The sequence below is a fragment of the Corvus kubaryi genome, unplaced genomic scaffold (assembly GCF_017639235.1).
Source record: "Corvus kubaryi isolate FWS band 111438036 unplaced genomic scaffold, C.kubaryi_AGA036_p1.0 68, whole genome shotgun sequence".
In the NCBI taxonomy this organism is placed as follows: domain Eukaryota; kingdom Metazoa; phylum Chordata; class Aves; order Passeriformes; family Corvidae; genus Corvus; species Corvus kubaryi.
In genome coordinates this window covers 738,894-757,825 of record NW_024582056.1, presented here as the reverse complement: position 1 = coordinate 757,825, position 18,932 = coordinate 738,894, and the positions used below count along the sequence as shown (strand labels likewise).

The 18,932-nt window shown below is 38.3% G+C and overlaps 1 protein-coding gene across 3 annotated transcripts in view; it reads right to left on the bottom strand.

The window, feature by feature from the left end:
- The window catches only part of DROSHA (drosha ribonuclease III), a 75,344-nt gene that overhangs the window by 21,628 nt on the left and 34,784 nt on the right, over positions 1–18,932 (bottom strand). For all 3 annotated transcript variants that reach the window (XM_042048665.1, XM_042048666.1, XM_042048667.1), the window contains 8 exons: positions 18,333–18,432; positions 15,318–15,425; positions 11,146–11,253; positions 8,693–8,831; positions 7,954–8,014; positions 5,939–5,998; positions 3,913–4,012; positions 1,324–1,426 (listed from right to left, as the gene is read on the bottom strand). In XM_042048665.1, the coding sequence (XP_041904599.1) occupies positions 1,324–1,426; positions 3,913–4,012; positions 5,939–5,998; positions 7,954–8,014; positions 8,693–8,831; positions 11,146–11,253; positions 15,318–15,425; positions 18,333–18,432 (779 nt within the window). The remainder of the gene's footprint in view (positions 1–1,323; positions 1,427–3,912; positions 4,013–5,938; positions 5,999–7,953; positions 8,015–8,692; positions 8,832–11,145; positions 11,254–15,317; positions 15,426–18,332; positions 18,433–18,932) is intronic.

Below are 18,932 nucleotides of genomic sequence, written 5' to 3'. Positions count from 1 at the left end.
TACTTTTATAGTCCCTTAACAAGCTCCCAGATTTTAGCTATAGCACTGACAAAATCTTATTGCTCAATTAACTTGCTGAACAACTTTGTATTGGAGGTTAAACAAGAAGCCTGCTCTCTCAGCAATCTCAGTGCTTGCCAAACAGTTCTCATCACTATATCCAAGACAAGCTGAAGCCTACGAACAAAGACACAGATACAGATCTAGTGTTCCTCTTCTGTTTGCTTTTTATTTTTAAATTAAAGATCAAAGCGCTCATGGAAAGCAAAATAGAGTTAAAAAGAAAACTCTTACTTCTTGATAAGAGGAAATGCAATCTGGCCCAAGGCAGAATGCACAGAACTGTTGACATCTAAGCCAACTATGATCTATTTTTCAAAGCAGGACAAAATGCTTTAGGAGCTTGTATAGTACATAAAGATCTGCATCAGGTCTAAACCATTCCCATAGCTAGTAACTTGTACAGTACATTTGGATGAATATGAAGTCAAACAGGTGAGATTAAGCTTGCTTCATGTACTCAAACAAGTAAAGGTTCATAAAAATACACTATTTAAAACAGAGCTTGTGCAGATTTAACCAATGAGATTTCTACCCTCCTGCTTGATAACTGTGGTCAGGCCCTGATTTCTTCTGCTACATAAACCTATAGACCAGTGCAGCCAGTCACTAATCAGCATCTTAGTGGCCAACAGCAAATTTGACACAATTCTCCTTCACCCTCAGCTAGAGGGTAGCTTTATTACACCAGCCATGGTATATTGCCATGCTTTTTACTTGTAAGAAAAATGCAAAGAGTAAAAGGTATTTACTTTGCAAATTCACAGAAGGCTAGCAGGGCACAGAGAAGTAGTCTGGTGCCTCAGCTGGGAGTGCCTGGTGCACTCAGAAAGCAAGCTGCAGCTTAAAATTCAGGGCTGAGGTTGCAGGTCTGTTCAAGCACCACTGGAAGCAGTGAACCTGCTCATCTTCTGCCAGGCCACGGTGACTGAACTCCTCCCGTCAGACATGGGGCAGGCATCAGGCCATGCTGGCAGAGGAGAGGTGGAGTTCTGCAGTGACATGAAATGGCTTAATCTTCAGTGTGTGGGAGCCAGGATATGGAAGATGAGATTTTCATGCTAGTACTACACACTCATTGTGTTTATACTCATGGCATATGTGCAGGAGAGAGGAAGAGACAAAGATGATGTAAGAAGCTTTACTATTGCCTGCTTGTACTAGCACTACTCAACAGGCCTGCATCTCTTCCATCACAGTCAACACGGCACACAGACCTGTACAAAGCATAACTGTCTGCACACACAAATACAAGCACTTTACCTATGAGGGCTTCAAAGCAGTTGGCCATGGCATGACGGAGATCTGACTCCCTGCAAAGGTCTGGACCATGAGCATAAAGCATGAATCGTTCTAGTTCCAGCTTCTGCAAAATATGTAGAAAGAGATAAAACCATGGCTTTTAGAAGTACAAGAGTACCAGTTTAGTCACTAAAGTTCAGTTACACTGTTATCATGCAGCTACTGGGTCTGAAGGAACTATGAAGCTTTTCCCCATAGTTTCAGTTCAGACACAGGCTAAAATTAAAAAATTTCCTATGTTTATCAGCGGTAAGCAACTAGAATGTTATACCATAAAAAGCTAGAATTATCAAACCAAAATGTCAAAGGAAGCCAGATCAAAACATTACTGGTAAGTTTTAAGAATGAGTTCAAGAGAAGGTCCACGGGGATGACAGAAAAATAGCCTGATACTGACTAGACAGTGCAATGCATTGTGTCTCTTGCTGGTAGTTTGTCCTCATGTGATTAGCCTTCAGAGATATCAAAAGGACATTCTAAGGGAGGGGAGTTAATGCTGAGGAAAAAGACCTTGCCTACAAGAAGAAGCTAAAGCAGAACAGTGAGGAATAGGAACCATGGAAGACACAGTCCACTGAACATCTGGGTTTTTCCTCTGAGACCATCAACAGGTGCCTCTGGGCACTGCAAGAGAAGGCTAATATTTTAATCTGCAGTGCCACCTAGCTTCTTTCTTCCTTTCAAAAGTGCATCATTAACATTCATCTGTTGCCTGAACTATAGTTCTGCTTGCCAGTCAGAATCTCAGGTAGTAAGTCAGATATTTTCTATAATATATGATAATTCTGCTATAGAAATGCAGGCAAGAGCTACTAGATTCTCTTTACATATTCATCTTTTTGACACAAAACCATTATTGGGATTTTTAAAGAAGAGATTTGTGCATCTTGCAAAGTTTGTATGAGAACAGGCTCTTCCCAGCTGGGTGTAAGTTTCTACTGATTAATTTCTCGTTAACTTTCAACTTCATCCTCCCAGATTTAAGAGGTAAAGCTGGAGACTAAGTTGTTTGAGGTGTATGATTTAGACATGTTTCAATTGTCAAAAAGAGTCTTCCATTTTCAATGAATGGCAGCCTGTTCACTGCTCCAGAACAGTGAATTACCACTTACAATGTTCCATCATACTTTATAATGCACAGTGAGCACTTGCTAAAGTCAACATTAGAGCAGAACATTAATTTTTTTATATAAAATTTAAACTTCTTTACTCATCATTTGATCCTCATTTATTAACAGCATTCCCCAAGTTCAAGAGATGTTGATAAGATGAGAATTATATTAAGTAAATTGAATGCAACATGACACTGCAGGGTATGAAATCAGGAACATCATATAAGACACGAGAGGAACAAAGGGCAGGTTGGAAAATTGGGAATATACAGATATCTAATATAAATACAGTTTTTAAAATATTGCAATAAAATTTTTTTAGATTTGTCCTTGTACAATGATAAAGGCTGTGAACAGCCTTGAAGAATGTATGAGCTTTCCTGATGCAGGTTTAAAAATAGTATCATGAATTCAAATGTCAGGCAATGCCATATTTGTAAACAAAGCCCCAATATGAAATGTTTCAATCAATTCATGCTTATCTAAATTACTAAAGAAAGATGTGGAAGAAAATTATTGTGTTCACTGCCTACCCTATGCCTCTCCTCAGAGATGAGCAAAAAGATGACATGTTAGAAATCCTGCAGATTTGCCAAAATCTCAAGATTGGATATGCTTGTTTAAGGCACTGTGTGATTACAGAGAGGGGAGATTAAAAGAGCAACTTGAAAACTATCAGCAGTACACAGTGGACAGTGAGTGCACATGTGTAGCATAATCAATTACAGTAAGTCTCAGACTGTTTCTTTAAAAAAAAAGCTAACAAAATCAAGAATGAGTAAGGCAATACCTATCTACTTATGAATAGAGATTTAATCAACTTTCACCAGTATCATATATAGGAATATAAAAAGCTCTGTCATTCACAGAACTAAATGAAATAAAATTCTAAGGCATCTCAATTTTTCCTATGAGATAACACAACTCTTCTCCAAAACCCTGGTTAACATACTTCTGACTACTCTGACAGTCTACAGTGGACCTGAAAATGACTGCATATTTTATGGGGAAGATAAAATTCCTCCCCCCCCCCATTTTTTCTACTTCCTGTTGCCAAGTTCTCCCTAGATATTCTATCAGAAAGTCCTCTTATAAACAACCAGTTTGATTCCTTTCCTTCACTAAAGTTCTACTATCAGCTTCATTACTTGTGCAAATTAAAGGCAAGTATAGGCACACCTTCAACACAGGCTATAAACTTATTTTTATGCCTGCAAAAATCATTTTTCCCAAAAGTATGCTTTAGAGAAAACACTGAATTCTCCTTTATCTTTAAAATCTACTTTCAAACTGAAAAGGGTTCCTGCATCCCAAATCTTGAACAGAAAACACAGCAAAGAAACTGATGTTCAAAGCAAGCAGCTCCCTCAAGAAGCAGTCCAGACACTCATAGTACTCTACCCATGGATGTCAAACACAGAGACATACAGAGCTGTACCTTAGCCAGCATGGCCAGGTGTTGGTTCTGTACGATGGCAGTGCGGTACGTAGCTAATCCTCCTTCCTCCAGAGTGGGAAACAGGTAGTATAAGTGGACACTGGCAAAACAAAAAGTGAATCAGATGATGTCAGCATTTGATTAAAGATGAACCACATGCACCTCTAGAGAGCTGTGCCTTTCCCTCAGACCCTAGTGGGTAATATGGGTCCCTTGCCAAAGTGGAACTCAGCTTGAAGTAAGGTAAAGATACAAACAATTCAAACAGTGCCCAATCCTATCCAACACTGGCAGCAGAGGAGGAAGAGTGCTGTTTCTCTACTGGGCAGCACATAATGCCTAAATCCCTGCCACAGCTCCCTCATCTCAGGCTTCTGTCTATCACCAGCACAAGGTTCAGCACAGCTGACACCTAGAGGATGCTGAGGAATAAAGCACAAGGGAAGCCTCAGCCTTGAGAAACTCCGTGCTGCAGGTACACAGTGCTTTCATGTCATGCAGCTGCCAACAGGATATCCATCTGTTTATACAAGTTTCTTAAAGTACTTTAACAGACGCTAATGAAAACAAAGAACAGAACAGAACACAGCAGCCTCTATTTATCAAATGTGTGAAGTCATTATACCACAAACCACAAAAAAAAAAAGTAAAAATCACAGGCTTTAACAGCCTTTAATGGTATTTGTCATCATGCTAGCAATGTACTTCATAAAAGAGAAACAAAACAAAACAAGTAATTCACTGATCCAATCAAGATCTGACTAATGAATAAATAATTTTGGATACCTTCATATCTAACTCATGTTGAAAAAAGTTAACACAGAGAGGGTTTTTAACATTCCACAATTAAGGCACTCTCTGGCACTAATTATTATAATACTTTATTAACCCAGTATACAGGGAGGAAAATGCAAACGGATGCAAGATTATTTAAGGACAAAAACTGCTATAAAACTTAGAGGCAATCTAATCAAGCATCATAATTCACAACAGCAGACACCTGAAGTTGAGGACAAAAAAAAATCAGACTTAAATAGGCGCTTACATGCTCTATTGAACAGAAATGGAGCTCATTTTTTTTCTGAATTGAGACAAAAGTTAGCTCAGAAAGTGAACTGATGGCTGATGAACAATGACAATGAAAAATGCAAGACATTTTAATCATCAGATCTTCCATCTTATCAGCCTGTACTGTTGTATGAGAGAAAAGGCCATGAGTTTTAAGGGCAGCGGAGACCTTTATAGGCTAATAGTTTTTAATATCACATAGCTAATGGCTAGTAGAGAACAGAGATATAAAGTCAGTTTTGTTGTTCATATAACAAACTGGCTTAAAGATCAAATTAACAGTAAACAAACATACTTTTAAAAACAGTAGAACAAAGCAGCTGAAAATAGGTTATAATCTTTATATTGTGCAACCTGTTTGCCTCTACTACTCAGGTAAGTAGAACAACAGAGATACCTAATTATATGCCTGTATTGCTCACTGATTTCAGAATACTCAGGCCAGAACTGGAGCAATTTTTGATGAAGCATGGGGTTTTTTGATTACTTTTGAGTAAATTACATTTGTGCTTAACTATTTAAGCTGTTAGGAAAGCTACAGTCCTAATAACTGGAAATAGAAGAACTGCAACACGTTCAACAGTACCCATAAATGCTTCTCCCTTGCAACTAGAGAGAAAGAACCCATGGAAACAAAATGGCATGCTAAGAAAAATATCTCTCCTTTAAAAAAAGAGTACAAAGTTCAGCTTGTCTGTAGCTGAATAATCTCTAACCCAAATCAATTTAAAATAGCACTTCACGAAACAGAAATTCTAGCTTTTTATTTTGTAATCTTTCTTGTTTTATCATCATCACTGAAAAAATTTTCAAGAGAGTTGTGGGCAGGTGTGCAGGTCTAAGTATCAGGCAGGACTGCAAACATACACAGTCAAAGTAGACACTGAAAAGTTCAATAAACACAACATGATAATAATAACATACAAAGGTGAGAATTGTTGAAGAATTCCCCATTTACCTTGTTAAGAACTCCACCACAGCATCTCCCAGAAATTCTAAACGCTCATTGTGGTTAATCCTGAAAAAGGCATTTTAAAGTTCACCATAACCTAAGTAACACATGCTGGTTATTTACACAATACAATTAAAATGGAAAAAATCAGAGTTGATTGCTAATCAGATATAACAGTCATTTTTGCAGCCTCCCCCACCCTCTCTGGGTTACAATCCTTTCCAAAACAGAGTAACAAGTATGTGAATTGTGAAACTCAGGACTGACACCACCACCTTTGAAATTTCCGTATGTTCTGTTCAGAGCTATTGTCACGAGCTTCACAAAATGGGAAAAGGAAACAGGACTGCTGCCTGGCACTGAAGTCGGGTTTCTCTGTCCATCAGAGGGCACCAGGTGATTGAAAGAAACAGCCTGTCCTGAGCCTTGTCCATGAAACTAGGGAGCTCTACCTAATTAACATCAACCACCTGCAGGGCAGGACAACCCTGCAGTAGACCGCTGGTATGGCAGAGGGAGTAAGAACTTGTATTTTTCATAGCACCTTTAAATGCCTTGTTTTCTGTAATGTCCTCTGAGCTCAAAAGAAAAAAAATGGCTATACAAGCAGATGCATCCAAACATGCCATTAAATTATTAGCATCTTTTATTTCCTCTGTTTTCTTTCATTGCTGGTCCTGATTTACCTTTGTTTTGCATAAAGTTTCATTTCCTTCAGGCTGTCTGCCTGCTTATATTCAAAGGACTAAAAGGGCAAGCAGCTGAAAAAGAATGTGAGCTTGTCTTTGGATACATACAAATTTCTGCTCTATAAATCAAAGCAAGTAAGCAGCACCATTTTTGATTTCACACATGATTGTAACAGAATCAAGGCTAATGCCACAAGATTTTTTTTCTTTTTCTTTTTTTTTTACCCAGAAGATCCTTGTCAAGTGTCGGGCAGATTTTATTGTAATTTTCACTCCCCCAGCAACTACATAATTAGTGTAATTTCTGAAATAGTAGGCCTTTGTTATGGGCTGAAAGAATTCAAGTACCTCTGCTGTGTAAAACAATAACGTGTGAGCAAATCTACAACAACTCTGTGTAGCAACATAACTGAAAACACACACCTCTCTGAAATGGGACAGAAATTTTGTGTTATTTCACAAGAATTAATGCAATTTAGCCTTAAGTCATGTCATTTTAGGAGGACTCAAATAAGCTTGAAGAGAAAAGGGCATGGTCTAGGTGAAACAGCATTTAGGGAACAGTGCAACAATAATTTATGCAATAATTAATTAACAATAACTCAATTTCTCCTATTCCTGAGCTTCTTCCGAAATGATGGCTCTTGAAAGGTCCAGCTACAGCACTAGCTAACTAAAATATACACTGCCATCTAGTCCATGCATTTAAGAGATTTCACATGCAACTGTTTCCTGCATTCGTCTTGTGAGCTTTGTTTATTCAACTTTAGCTAAATATGGTGCCTGTGGCTATAAACCACATCTTGAACTATATTTATATGCACAGAATTCTTAGTGGTCATTTAAGGACTATTGCATGACAACATTAATAGGTTTTGCATCTGTCTTTAAATTGGAACAGTAAATGAGCAAAGCCCATGCTCAGCACCACACTCCTGTTAACAAGGTGCCATGGCAGGAAGGTACTAGTGTGAGAAAATGTGATGAAGAATCCAATTTATAGCACTGATAACAACAACAACAGCAACTCTTATTTTTTATTCTGCAGAAAGCAAAAAGGTAGCCTTTTAGTCCTCCTCATTTCAGGGATCAACAAAAATGATAGAATTATCTGTTAAAACCTTCCTCAGACATTTTCTGCAGGCATGACCAAACATTTACTATGCCACTGCTAATGGAGGTTCAGCACACCTTCATAATATAAAAGTCAATTCAAAATGACTTTTCATTTCAACTATTTGCCAAAGCTGTTGCTGACAGTAAGTTGGTTGTTTCTATTAAATATCTCCCTCTGCAGCAGCTTCCCTACTGGCAAACAACTATTTTCATTACCTGGAAGGAGCTGGATCATCCTGTCCCAAACGGGACATAATATTTATCAGGGTGTTTATCCCTAGAAACATAAACAATGCACTATTAAGTAAACAGCCACTAATTCACTTTGAATAAATGTAGAAAACAATTACTCAAAATGTTACTTTATAATTGCCATACACAAGATTATCCTGTTATTTACAGGGTTTATTACACCAAGTATAATCCTCACCGATGCTCTCTGCCTAACCGATCGCAGTCCCATTACAACAGTATTGAATTTTTGCATTCAGGGAGCCAGATAAATACCACCTTTGCAGGAAAAGGACATTCCAAACATTACATAAGCAATAAACAATTTACTTCATTAACACTGAATATACTTTAAAGGGGTGAGGAGTATTTTGCAGCACAGACCACATGTTCACATTAGTAAGAAGACATTTTTACAAAATATATTCCAGTTTGTTCACCATGTTGAGCAGCAAATTAAGAAAACAGTACTTGCCAAGAATCTAAGAAAATACATCCTCCCATTTATTACCCTTGCTTGTTCTCAGCTCTTTACTTATTGACTACTTTGCAAAATCCAGTCTTTTAGAAAGATCTCATTCGTGTCTGCATATAATTACTGAAATTCTCTACTGAAGGCATCTCTCAAAAGAACAATGGCCAAGGAGATGATAATGGAACAGAGGGTGTTCTTACTGATTAAGTGTCAGGTAAGTGAAAAACATTAGTGATGTAAGTAGCATACCTTTCTTTCTCATGTGTATATGGTGGACTTTTCTATCTCCATACTTGGGCTGTCGAATCCCACAGTTGGATAAGGAATTTCTGGCATGATCCGGATTCATCCCAAAATTTAGATGATGGCTTGGGTGAGTCATGGCAAGCTATAGTGTAACACATACAGGGAAAAAAAAAGTGTTAGACATTTTTGCAAATGAAAGAAAAACATTATCTTAGAGTGGTAGCTACTGTAGCTATTTTTCAGTTTGAAGAAAGGTTACAAAGTGATGTAGTCAATCAGAAACGTGGTTCCAGCAATTTAAATGTAGGGTGAACTATTTCAGATGTCAGAAAGAAGGAACATTTATGCCCAATCATCAGTTTAACTAATTAACTTTCAACATTTTTTTCTTTAAAGAAAAATTAGTTTAGAAGAGAAAAAGCATGAACAGGCAATTTGCCCTAAGACTCGCTTACCAGCTTTGCTGACCTGATTTCAATACATTTACTTATTTAAAAATATACTCACTCTAACACCGAACTATAAATATTCATATTAAAAATATAAGCAACTAGAAGAGCTTCTCAACCATCCATATTTACATTATTTAAATCTCTATAGAACTTCCCTAGCTCAAAAAATGAAACAACAAGTATATTATTCCTGGGAGAGTTAATCACAGAAGAACTCTTTCCCTCATGACTACAGAGGGCTTACTCTTCTGATGGAAATTAAGAGGAATGGCAGGTCTGGTCCTCTGTTTTACCTCTGTATCACCTAGCATTAACAAAAGCTTACTCTGCTGCTTACACCACCACTGCAGAAATGGCAGCAGCAAATAGTACTACAGCTTGTTTTCAGAACTCCATGCTGCAAACTCACACATTTTCTCCTTCTTTACACATACACAGCTCAAAATATTGTGCCTGTATAAAAGTATGTGCACATAAAACTTGTATATAAAAAAGAGACACACTGGAAAATGCAAGCTGCAGGAAGTTACTTCTGACACACCTGCAGGACTGGTGCTGCAGGCTGTGAGCAAAGACATTCAGTAATTCATTCAAACATTGTCTGTTGCTTTCTAAACATAAAACTTAAGAGAGTAAAATTATATTTAATCAACAGTAAGAACTTTCTCCAAGTCCTTTTTAATTCCTTGTTAGTATTACTAAGTTTGTTGTAATCGTACATTCTCAAATTCTGCTCCATCTGAACTAGATGACACATTACAGTTTTTCAGAACAGATAACTTAGGGTAATCTTTTTTTAACCTGCTTGTACTTTAAAAAGAAAACACCATGATAAAATAGCTAACAATCAATGCAGAATTATACATCTAACATTGTCCATGCTCAAGCAGATGACTAATACTATATATATTTTTAAAAAGTTCTTCCTCTTCTGGAAAATGTTTGTAGCTTTTAAATAAATGAGTGTAGGGATAAAGTATTAAGCACACTTGTTATAACGATACGTGACTAATGCTTACACACTTGATTTTTACGCTTTCATCTCTTTTTTATTAGAATTTACTTGTTGGTTTGTTTGGCCTCAACATTTTGAAAGTTTCCATCACTGCATTTCAATCTTTGACATTAAAACAAAGACAGCCTGCCAACAACCAAATCCTAGAAGATGCTCAATGTTTAATGTAACTTGCAGTAGGAAAAGGCCTGGAAAACAAATTCTAGAAACCAGAAAAGCTGCGAGAAAAGACATTTCCTTAAAATAATTTGGGGGTAAAATCTCTAGAGAAATACAAAAACTGTCATGTTTTGAACTTAGTCCAGTCACTGCAGAGAGATGACACCTATTTCAGAAGGAAGTTCTTAACAGAAGTCCTCATTTTCCTTCAGTAAATTCAGAAAAAGTCTAAGAGGAAAGGGGCCATCATGCCAAGCATCAGACTCTGAGTAATCAGTTCCAAATATAGACTAACATAAAAGGCTGGTTATGTGACGTGAATGCATTTAAAACAAGTAAATTTTATTATGTACTTGCAGAAATCAAGAGCTGAACAGAAGTTTGCAAATTTCTATTCACTACCAAGAAATGCAAAAAAAAAGGGCAGTGATTTAATTATTCTCTTTTAGAACAACTGGCTGTAAAATCAAGAAGCAGGGCATATACACTCATCTGCAGAACAACACTGTATTCTCTGTAAATATGTGAAAAAAGGAACTTACACAGAAATGAGTACTTGACAGTCTTTTCAGTAAGTGCATTTCTCTCTTTCTACATATTATGAGCAAATCCAGATCTACCCTGGGAGCAAAGGTAGGTGTAAGATCTAGGTGCACAACAGACATCTCTATTGAGAAGTGTCTTGGGAAAACTGAAACTTTTGAAAGATCTTCAGTACAAATAATCAGGTCTGCCCAAGCTGTGGCAGCGCTGCGCATTTCAGCATTACGGATGAACTCAGTAGTATCACGAAGAGAAACCAGCAAGCAGTTGGAGTTTTCATATCTTACCTGCAGCAAGCACCTATCTCGAAAAGTGTAGCCTATCAACTTGTCCAAGTGCATCAGACACTGATGGTAGCGGACATGGTGGGTGAGGACAGGAAGCATCATTGCGTGCTGAAAAAACAAACGCAATAAGCAAAACCATTCAACTTCAGTGTACAGATTGAAACGCTGTAGTCTGGTACATTTCATGTGCTAAAAAATATCAGAAAGGTTGCCATTTGATTGTCTAGGAAATAGACAATGCCTTTCTGTTGGGGAAAATGTCAATAACATTGAAAAAACCAACAACTCTATTTTTTAACAATGGCAGTCCCCCTCTCTCAGTGTTTCAAAGAAGGAATTCTACACTAATATTGACTTCGGATGCATCTGGTTTGAAATAAGCAAGTAGTACAGTTTATCAGTAGAGTAGTATAGCAAGTATGATATCAACATCACAAATCTTGCATAAGAATGAAAAGAGATAAAGGCGAAATGCAGGATTTAAAGAATATTATGCATGTGACCATTTGTGAACTAATTTTTTTCTAATCATTCCTATTACTGACATGACATGAACATATTCAAAATAAAGGTGTGTTTTAAGGGCATTAAAATCTGAGGGCTGTCACAATTAATTCAGAAAGAGGATTGTGTATGATGAGAGGAAGTGAGTGTAAAGCATGGAGAGAAGCAAGAAAAACAAGCACACAAAGTAGATGATGTATAATTTACAGATAAATGATGTTTTGGATTTCTGCAGGTCACTAATGACAGAACAGCAGAAAATACGAACTGGTGAATGCTACAAGATCAAAAAATTAAGACTAACCAATGGCAAAACCTTCTGTTTAAGTAAAAGAGTGTGAAATTCCTGAGAACTGAACACAGAGCTGGAAGGTAATCACAGGATTATTTAACTTGGAAAAGACCCTTAAGATGATTGAGTCCAGTCACTAAACTAACACTTGTAAACTCCACCAACTAAACCATGTCCCAAAGATCTTTATGAATACCTTCAGGGATGGTAACTTCACCACTTTTCTGGGCAACCTGTTCCCATGCTTGATCACCTTATCTGCAAAGACAGTACTCCTAACACCCAATTTTAAGCTCCCTTGGTACAACTTGAGGCCATTTCCTTTTATCCTGTCACTTGTTGCCCAGGAGGATACACCATCTCCCACCTGGCTACAGCCTCCTTTCAGGCAGTTGTAGAGAGTGATATGGTCTCCCTTGAGCCTCCTTTTCTCCAGGCTAAACACCCCCATCTCCCTCAGCCACTTCTCATCACACTTGTGCTCCAGACCCTTCACCAGCTCTGTTGCCCTTCTCTGGACACGCTTCAGCACCTCAATGTCTGCCCTGTAGTGAGGGCCCAGAACTGGACACAGGATTCAAGGCATGGCCTTAATAGTGCAGAGTACACGAGGATAATCAATGCCCAGGTCCTGCTGGCCACACTATTGCTGGTACAGGCCAGGATGCCACTGGCCTTCTTGGCCACTTGGGCACACTTTGGCCCATGTTCAGCCAGTTGTTGACCAGGCACCCCTCCCTGGTCCTTTTCTCTCAGATGGAAATAACCAGCAACAGCAAGAAAAAGACTCTCTGGATCTCCAAATATAAAAGATCTATCTCCAAATATAGAGAAATATAAAACCACTCCAAACAGAATTAGGAAGTGTAGGTGAAGTTTTATTTTGTTATGATGTCAGCCATTTAGAGTTTTCTTGGGGTAATTTGTAAGAACATTCCTTTCATCTCCATATAAACTGTACAGGTGTGCTTCCTACGTGCTCCTTCATAGAAGGAATTAACTGAAAAACACCAAAACAGTGAAACCCAAAACTGTTTCACAGGACAACTCTGCTTCCCTACCTCTATGCTCCACTAGACAGAAAGTCTCTTCAAGCAATGTTTAGCATTCTTTACACCAACACGTGTCCCTGCATTTGAGGACTGAAATATCAAGTTTTAGACTTTTATCAGCTGTGGTGTAGTGAACAAAGAATTGACAGACCCCTGGGAGCACAGAGAAGGACTTTAATTTGACTCTTGCAGTCATATTGACAAAATGCTGCTTACCTGGCACTAACTACTTGATTGATTGATTCAATCAACGTCCGTCATCTTGGACTATTGCTATTCAATGTTTCTGACGTTTTATGTATTTATCTCTTTAGAAGAGATGTTCTTAAAATATGTATGAGTTTAAATATTCTGCATGTCCTTTTCTTGCTGCAGCTAACATGGCAAGGCAGAAACTCTCTCAAGTGCCCTCAGATACCGCCATCATCCTCCAGAACAACAAATGCTCCTGACTTGAAGCTACTAAGGGGAAGCAGGTGAGCTGAAATATTTTGGAATGCATGAGGTCTCTCCTCACCATGAACACTTTACACTGCTGTTGGGGGCACACCAGCAACAGTGGTGTGGGTGGAGTGGGGCAACAGAGGTGGTGTCTTCTCAGCACGGCCAGATTTTCTCACGCTGTGTATTAAGTGCTGCCCAGCTCAGTGGCTAAGTACTGCACTTGATATACTGGGTAACTTCAAGTGAGCCTGTCAGAACTCAGCCATTTTACATTTTTTTTTAACATTTCACTTACCATTTTTCCTCCCCTTTCAAGCAGTTCATTTCTGAGACAGCAAAGACCAGTGTCATTAATGCTACATGGAACTCAGAGCAAGTATAAGCTATCACAAGTGACTTAAAAGAGTTTCAATCTTCTAAACTGCAATGCTTTTAAAAGCAGTAATTTTAAATCACTGCACTTCAGCTCTGCCCCCAGAGCTGATTTATGCATATTTAGTTTTAGCCTTCTTTAATCTGGGAAAAAACATGTAGCAACAGCAGCAATCTTTCATTTTACAGACATACAGTTACTTACTCCTGGCCTCACAAAGAAATCAAATCAATGGACCTTCATACCAGAACTGGCTGATTTAGATGTTACAGCTGCAGATGGGCACAAAAATTATGAAATAGTTTTACTTCTATCATTCTTTGGTGTTTTGCTGTCCTTCAACAACAGAACGAAACAGGAATATCCAAGACATTGGGAGACGAATCACAAAAGATATTACGAATAACACAGAATGGCTTCAAAGTGCCTAAATTGGAAATTTACACTGTTTACTTAAGCTGTAAAAATAGACACAGTTCACAACAAAAAAAACTAGGAAAGGGATGTAATTTTCCTCAGCTATGTGAGAAGATACTGTGCCACTATGTAATTTTCCTCAGCTATGTGAGAAGATACTGTGCCACTATTCTCCTTCCACTTCAGAAGCAACAGTAGAATCACAAGAAATGTTTCAGACAGAAGAAAAGCAATCCTAGTTATTAGCCTTTCTCTCACTCTAGAATCTCCCCTTTGGCCTCACCAGACTTTCAAGATTACAGCAGAATTTCTACCTATACCTTTGCCTAGATGCCCCTAATTTGTACTTCACACTGGTAAGCTAATACTAAGTTGCATGCATTTAACTCTTAAAAAACGTCTCCAAAACAACAGCTAAAAAATAATGCAAGTATATCTCCAGTATAATTATATGGCTGTTAAAACTACTTGAATTTTACTAATACAGTATTATATAAAAATTGCACTTATTTTTATCATATCACAAAGCTGGTGGCTGTCAACTGCTTCAGAATAAGATCATCTGACAGAGATGTTCCTTGGAGATGTCATGCATATGAAACAGAGTATCTGAAAGATATCTTTCTACTGAGGCACACCTGTTCTAAACCAAAAGTTAGTTGTGGTGGGCTTTTAGTTTTTTTACTTTCTTTCAAGTAAAAAGATATTTCTTCATGCTTCACTGTAAAACTTGGGGTTTTTTTAAAAAGCTATCTAAATAGAAAAATATATTAAAATTAAAATATCTAAAACCAAGCCAGTTGATGGATTAAGATTCACACTAGACTCAACGTTTGGCAAACTTCCAGCCTCAAGCTGGCCATTCCTAATCCTTCTCCCTTGTGCTAATCAACCCTTGGCAGAAAAATTTAAATTATCTTTTTTGTGTGTATAGAGGAGGTGGACAGAACACTAGAATAGCTCCCTAAATCAATGGATATTACTGAGGCATTCATTTGCATTTGGCTCTTCAGCCTGGAACTGCAACAAACCCTTGCAAAGGTCAGCAGCAGCTATCAAGAAAGAAAATACATCTCTCTGGTTTAGTCACCTGGCAGACGTCAGAGCGTATCCCCGTTTTCCAGAACCCCTGGCTGCTCAACTCCACTGTCACTTCACGCCTCATTGTGTTCTTCTGACGAATTTTCTGCAGTGCTTCCTAAGCAGGGAGAGAACAGAGCTCCTGTGAAGAACTTGCTACAACAAAGCACACCAACACCTGCCAGTGCCTGCACAACACCCATTTGAGGTTCAGTTCTGGTGAGCAGTTTCTACGGCTCGTACAGGTCTGGTAACTCCCAGCCACAGACTGTGGCAGATATGTTAGAATACAGAGTAGACAGGGGATTTTGGTAGACCAAGAACAGAGGTGACTGCATTTTTTTTACTGCAAATGACAGAACAAACCGGTCCAACTCATACATCCAAGATAACACACATGTAAGAAAGGTAAAGTCCTCATAATGAAAGCACTTTCTTTATCAGAGGTACAAAACCACCTCTTCATTCAAGTCCATCACTATGAGTGCTCCTGGTTTGAACAATCAGGAGGAGCAAAACAGGCTTTGTTTTCTCATCTTGGCTACTTTGCAACAGTTCCTGCTCAAAAATGTCACTATGCCCAGTCTGGGAAAGGGGTCAATATTCACCAGTCCTGGAGACTATGCTGATGAAATCTACCAATATTACTTCAATAAAAATTTTAAAACTATGTTTTTCCTTGACCACTGGCTATTTGGTGTTGTGCAAACAGTTTGTCTCTAGAAACCATGAAAGGGTCAGAGTCATTAAAAGATTTTGACAGTATCATTAAAAGAAAATATTTTCTGTAAAAATGGAATGAAAGAAAAACAGATAAAATAAGTCAGCCCTGGATCAGAATCTCTTGGTTCCAATACTATAAAGCCCTGGGGTGTGCAAGCTCCCCACACACCATGAACTAACTGTAGAGACTCCCCTCAGTGCTCTGCCTTCTTCAGAACACAAAGCTCTTCAAAGATGCAACCTATCCTGCCTCTCCTTCTCCTTTTCACTACAGGGCACTTGCTCAAAGCTGTCTCTTCCCAGCTTCCAGTTTGAAGCCTGTGAGCATATCTGGGCAGGAACAGGCTCTGTTTTCTGATTTGCAGAGACTCACAGAGTAGTTCCAACAGTTGCACCTGTCCAGACACAGATTCATCAAACCTCAGACACCTCAATACAGAGCTGTCTAGGGTAGGACGCTAGTTAGCCCTGGCTCCTTTTATATTCAATGAAGGGGATAAATGGCTTCAAAAATGCATTTCTCCCTCCACTGACTTCAAAGTGAGCCTTCAGGTCCCAATTTATGCACCTGCTGTAAATGCTCAAAGTTAGGTTAGAGGAACGAAGCCCCAGGCATGACCTTGTCACAAATGATATCATTGTACAACTCACAGTGGTGGATGACTGATGGCAGAGGGAACAGAGATGCTTGCCAGCACTGTGCCCCTTGTGCATTGTCGAAGGTGTGTCACTGCGTTTTTCCTGAAGCAGGTGGTACTGTATTTGCCAGACCTGGCTGTATTTCAGTCTGACTGGCTCAGGAGCACTCCAAAATATATGATTCATAATCGTTAAAAGCCCATGTACCAGCGAGGTACAGTCCTACAGCTCCTTCTGACTTACTGACACCTCCACCGGTAAATATATAGATTATCCTCACATAAAGATTCTGCTTCAGCCCTGTATGCCTCTCTGTTGGCAAACTACTTATAAAACTTGTTATCCTAGATAATACAGTCTAGAAACAAAAATAAGCAGTCCACACAGCAGTGCTAAATAGGAAAGGAACATTTTATCTTCTGGAGCAAAATATGATCACCACCTTATAAACAATCCACTACAATTTTACAAAAAAGTCATCCATTCCCCCCAGTGAAAGGATGTTCATAAAACAATGATATTCTACTTGCTCTGAGTGTAGTTGTGGCAATCAAAATCATCTCCTGTAAGAGCAAATATTTTTTTCCTTTACAACTGTGGCACAGTTCAGTCACAATGTTGTGGGTTTTTTGTTGGTTTTTTGGGTTTTTTTTTAATTTACAAGTAAGAAGCTAAGGGCTTATTTAATATCAGCATAAATAAAATATTTACTCAGACTCTTGCTCACACAACAGCACTCTATGCTTTGCAACAACTAAAAAAATCAGGTGTAATGTCATATGTATCAAACACTTACTGCAACCAAAAGTACACAATAAACTGGGGAAGTCTCAGGAATCACACTCCATGATTCTCATGGGTCCTTCCCACCTCAGGGTAGTCTATGATTTTATGAATAATCAGTGTTTCTAATCAATAAATAAAAATACAACACAATTTAATTAAATACTGTCCAGTACACAAGAAGTTAATTTCTCCTCTATGTATTCTTTACATATATTGTCAAATTGAGTGCGTGATAGGCACCAGACAAATTTAAAGCTTCAGTCCAAGGGTTTATAGAAATAGATAGGCTGGTTTAGGCTATATTTAGGAGTCTTTGTTTTTCTGATTTTAATTCCCGATTGGTTGAGCATTTACACTTAGGAAATGCTTATTGCTCATCACTTTGTGAAGAAAAAACAAAAAGAGAAAAATATCTTGCCTATCATACAACAATCAGATGATTTCAAGTCAAAGATATTGAGCAAGATCACTGTACCACCTAATAAATTACATTTTATGCACACAAGTGTGGCAGTTTTTATCTCAGAAGAGAAATGTATAAAATTATGAGCCAGTTAAAAGTACATTATGAAATAAAAAGTCCTCCTCTACACTAACTCTTGAAACCATTAATGGCAACAGCTACAAAGAAGTTATGGTTCCGTAACAATAATTTCTATAATTGGGTAAAAAACTTGCAGTAGTTTGACAGCTGAAAAAAAGAAAAAAAAAAACATTCAATAACAAGCATAGATAAAAATAAAATCCGTGTTAAGAGTCTGGAAATAAAATCTTTTGTGAAGGATTTCTATTGTTTCCATAAATAGGGCAGTCATATGGCTTTATTCCATCCCAAATTACAATGCTCAATTATCAGTCATAGGAAGGTCCAGAATACCTCTCTTTGTGACAATTTCTGTTTATCAGCCTGTTTGACTTTGGGACTATTAGCCAGCAGGTGACGCAGCTTCACGTAACTCTTCCACAGCTTTTGGTACCTGAAGGACAAAACCAGAAAACAAGTATTTTGGTCAATAAACAAAAGTCTCTCCCTGTTTGTCATTATGAGCACACCAGCTGCTAATAATGCACACAGAATGTCTACAAGCATCTCTTTGCTCCAGAAAAAAAAATAATCTCAAAGCATTTTCCAAGAGAGGTGACAGCAGTAGTCTCTGTAGCTGCTCCAGAAGGGTGGGCCAAGTAGCAGAGAGGAGGCATTAGTGTGCAAAGTGAGGTAAAGAACAGCAAAGACCAGGGCAGACCCCAGGTCTCTCAGATACCCATCTCCCAAAGGGCCACCTCTGCATGCTGAAAAGGCTTGCCTGCAGCTTAACTCAATTCAGGCAGGTGAAAACTCCCTCTTCTCCACACGGCTTACCTATCACTCACTGCAAAGCAGTAGCACCCTTTCCCAGGAAGTGTCTGTCCTTACACTGGCTCAAACATTTCAGTGAAGCACCTGAGGAAGAGCTCTACAAGTCACATGCAACATGAA